This window comes from Penaeus monodon, chromosome 16 (genome assembly GCF_015228065.2).
Source record: "Penaeus monodon isolate SGIC_2016 chromosome 16, NSTDA_Pmon_1, whole genome shotgun sequence".
Taxonomy (NCBI): Eukaryota; Metazoa; Arthropoda; class Malacostraca; order Decapoda; family Penaeidae; genus Penaeus; species Penaeus monodon.
In genome coordinates this window covers 44,913,277-44,915,269 of record NC_051401.1, presented here as the reverse complement: position 1 = coordinate 44,915,269, position 1,993 = coordinate 44,913,277, and the positions used below count along the sequence as shown (strand labels likewise).

General features: G+C 43.4%; 1 protein-coding gene across 1 annotated transcript in view; it reads left to right on the top strand.

Annotated features, from left to right (window-relative positions):
• LOC119582849 (5-oxoprolinase-like) overlaps positions 1–1,993 on the top strand; it is a gene marked incomplete at its 5' end in the record, with an annotated part of 27,503 nt that continues 25,510 nt past the window's right edge. Inside the window, 2 exon segments of the mRNA XM_037931326.1 lie at positions 1–211; positions 470–632. Of these exon segments, the coding sequence (XP_037787254.1) occupies positions 1–211; positions 470–632 (374 nt within the window).

The following is a 1,993-nucleotide window of genomic DNA, read 5'->3' as shown; positions in this document are numbered from 1 at the left end:
ACGTGGTTGAGGTAGGGGAGCGCATAGTCCCCAGGCAGGATGTGACAGTCGGGGAAGCCACTAACAATGGCTGGGGCCTTGCGCAAGGGACAACCGGGGAGGAGCTGGTGGTTATGAAACCCCTGGACGAGGCAAAGCTGCGAAAGGACCTGGGCCGGGTTCTCAGCAAAGGCATTAAGTCACTGGCTGTAGTCCTGATTCATTCCTATATGTAAGGATGAGAGGATGTCTAGACCTATAAGGATTATGTGTGTTTTTCTCTTTTGTAAGCTGTACTTCACGTCTCTGTCATTTGCTGTCTGTCTCCTCTATCTCCTCTGCCCATTCTCTGTCTGATGTATATGTGGATATAGTTTGAAATAGTATTTGTAATATCCCTTTTATTAACTTTTGTACTTCCTCCAGCACTCCGACCTCCCTCCCCCAGTTTGCCCCCGTTCCCTCTCAAGTCAAGCATGTCTTCCTACAGGTACAAAGACCATGAGGAACGTGTAGGGGCCATTGCAAGGGAAATGGGATTCAGCCACGTGTCGCTCTCATCTCTGGTCATCCCGATGGTGAAGGCTGTCCCTCGGGGTTTCACAGCTTCTTCCGATGCATATCTTACACCCCACATCAAGGCTTATCTAAAGGCTTGTACTCCTATTTTTTTTTACTTTTTTAGTGTTACTTTTAAATTTTGCTTTATTTTATTTTCCTTAGGTTATGTGGCATATTTTGGGGCTATTTTTGTATTCTAAGGATATAATTGTGTGTTTTTTATAATATTGACCTTTATCCTGCTTAGCAAACCCTGAAAAAGTTGAACTCAGTCCTCCCCACAGAGGGCTTCTGTGTACACAGTAAATAGTTGGGTCATCTTAGAGTACATTTGAATGCAAGGGCATTGGGCTGAGTATTTTAAGCAGTTGTATCAGGCTTAGTTATGGTAGTTAGCATGGATCCCAGTTCTAGACCTATCTGTCAGTGAAAACCTCCTTCCCTGATAAAAGTTAAGGAGACAAAGCTTGAAGGGTGGTGAAGCTGCAAGTATTTGTGGTAGTCCTGCAGAATTGATGGTGAGCACATTGCATACTAGCTTGACTTGTGGCAGTCTAATACTATTTTCTGGGACCTGCTGAGGAGTATGGTCATCCCTCTCAATCTTTGCACTACAGATCATTGTAGACTCTGTCATGACTTTGGTCATGGGTTGCTCACAGCCTACATCAACCTCAAGAAGGTTTTTGACTTATGAGTCACTCTGAAATCCTGAGACAGGGAAATTCCAACCAAGATTTTTGGATTAATGGTGAGCTCTGATACTGTTACTGAAAGTGTCTTTTGTGAATTTAGATGTGAGGCAGGGCTCTATTTATGCACTACTGCCTTTCAACACTGGATATCATCCAAAGTCTGTGTGGAGCAACACTGGACAAAATCAAGATTAGTAACCATGTCTGAGCTTTAGATATCTTGGTAGTGCAGTGCATGACTGAAAAACAGCAAATGGATCTTCCTTGCTGTAGATGCCATGAACATGTTCAACAAGAGTATTTCGAGATGCCAGTACCTGTACAGAAGAACCACACTGACCTTATCCAGGGTCTTATCTTGATGCCCTTTGCAACAGGTCCTTGTATTGGATCATAGGCTACATTTGGCAAGACCACTTGTCCAACAGCTAACAACTACACCAGTGTAGTACCTGATACTTGCAAAATCAGGCTCAAACTATATGGATACTTTGCTAAACTTCCTGAGGATGATTCCAGCCAACAAGTTGTCTCCTGTAGAGACAACACTGGGTGGAGTAGGAGGACTGTGGGACAGTCTAGGAAGTTGTGGCATAGGCACATTGACAAAACCATCATAAAGATATAGAGATAGGCTGAATGAAGGGTGGCAGTGCATCCTCCACAGCATTAGCCTCACTCATATACAGCAATTGGAAGTAGAGCTACATAATAAATATTGTTCATTCTGTAGTTACGTATAATGGAATCAAAGAGTC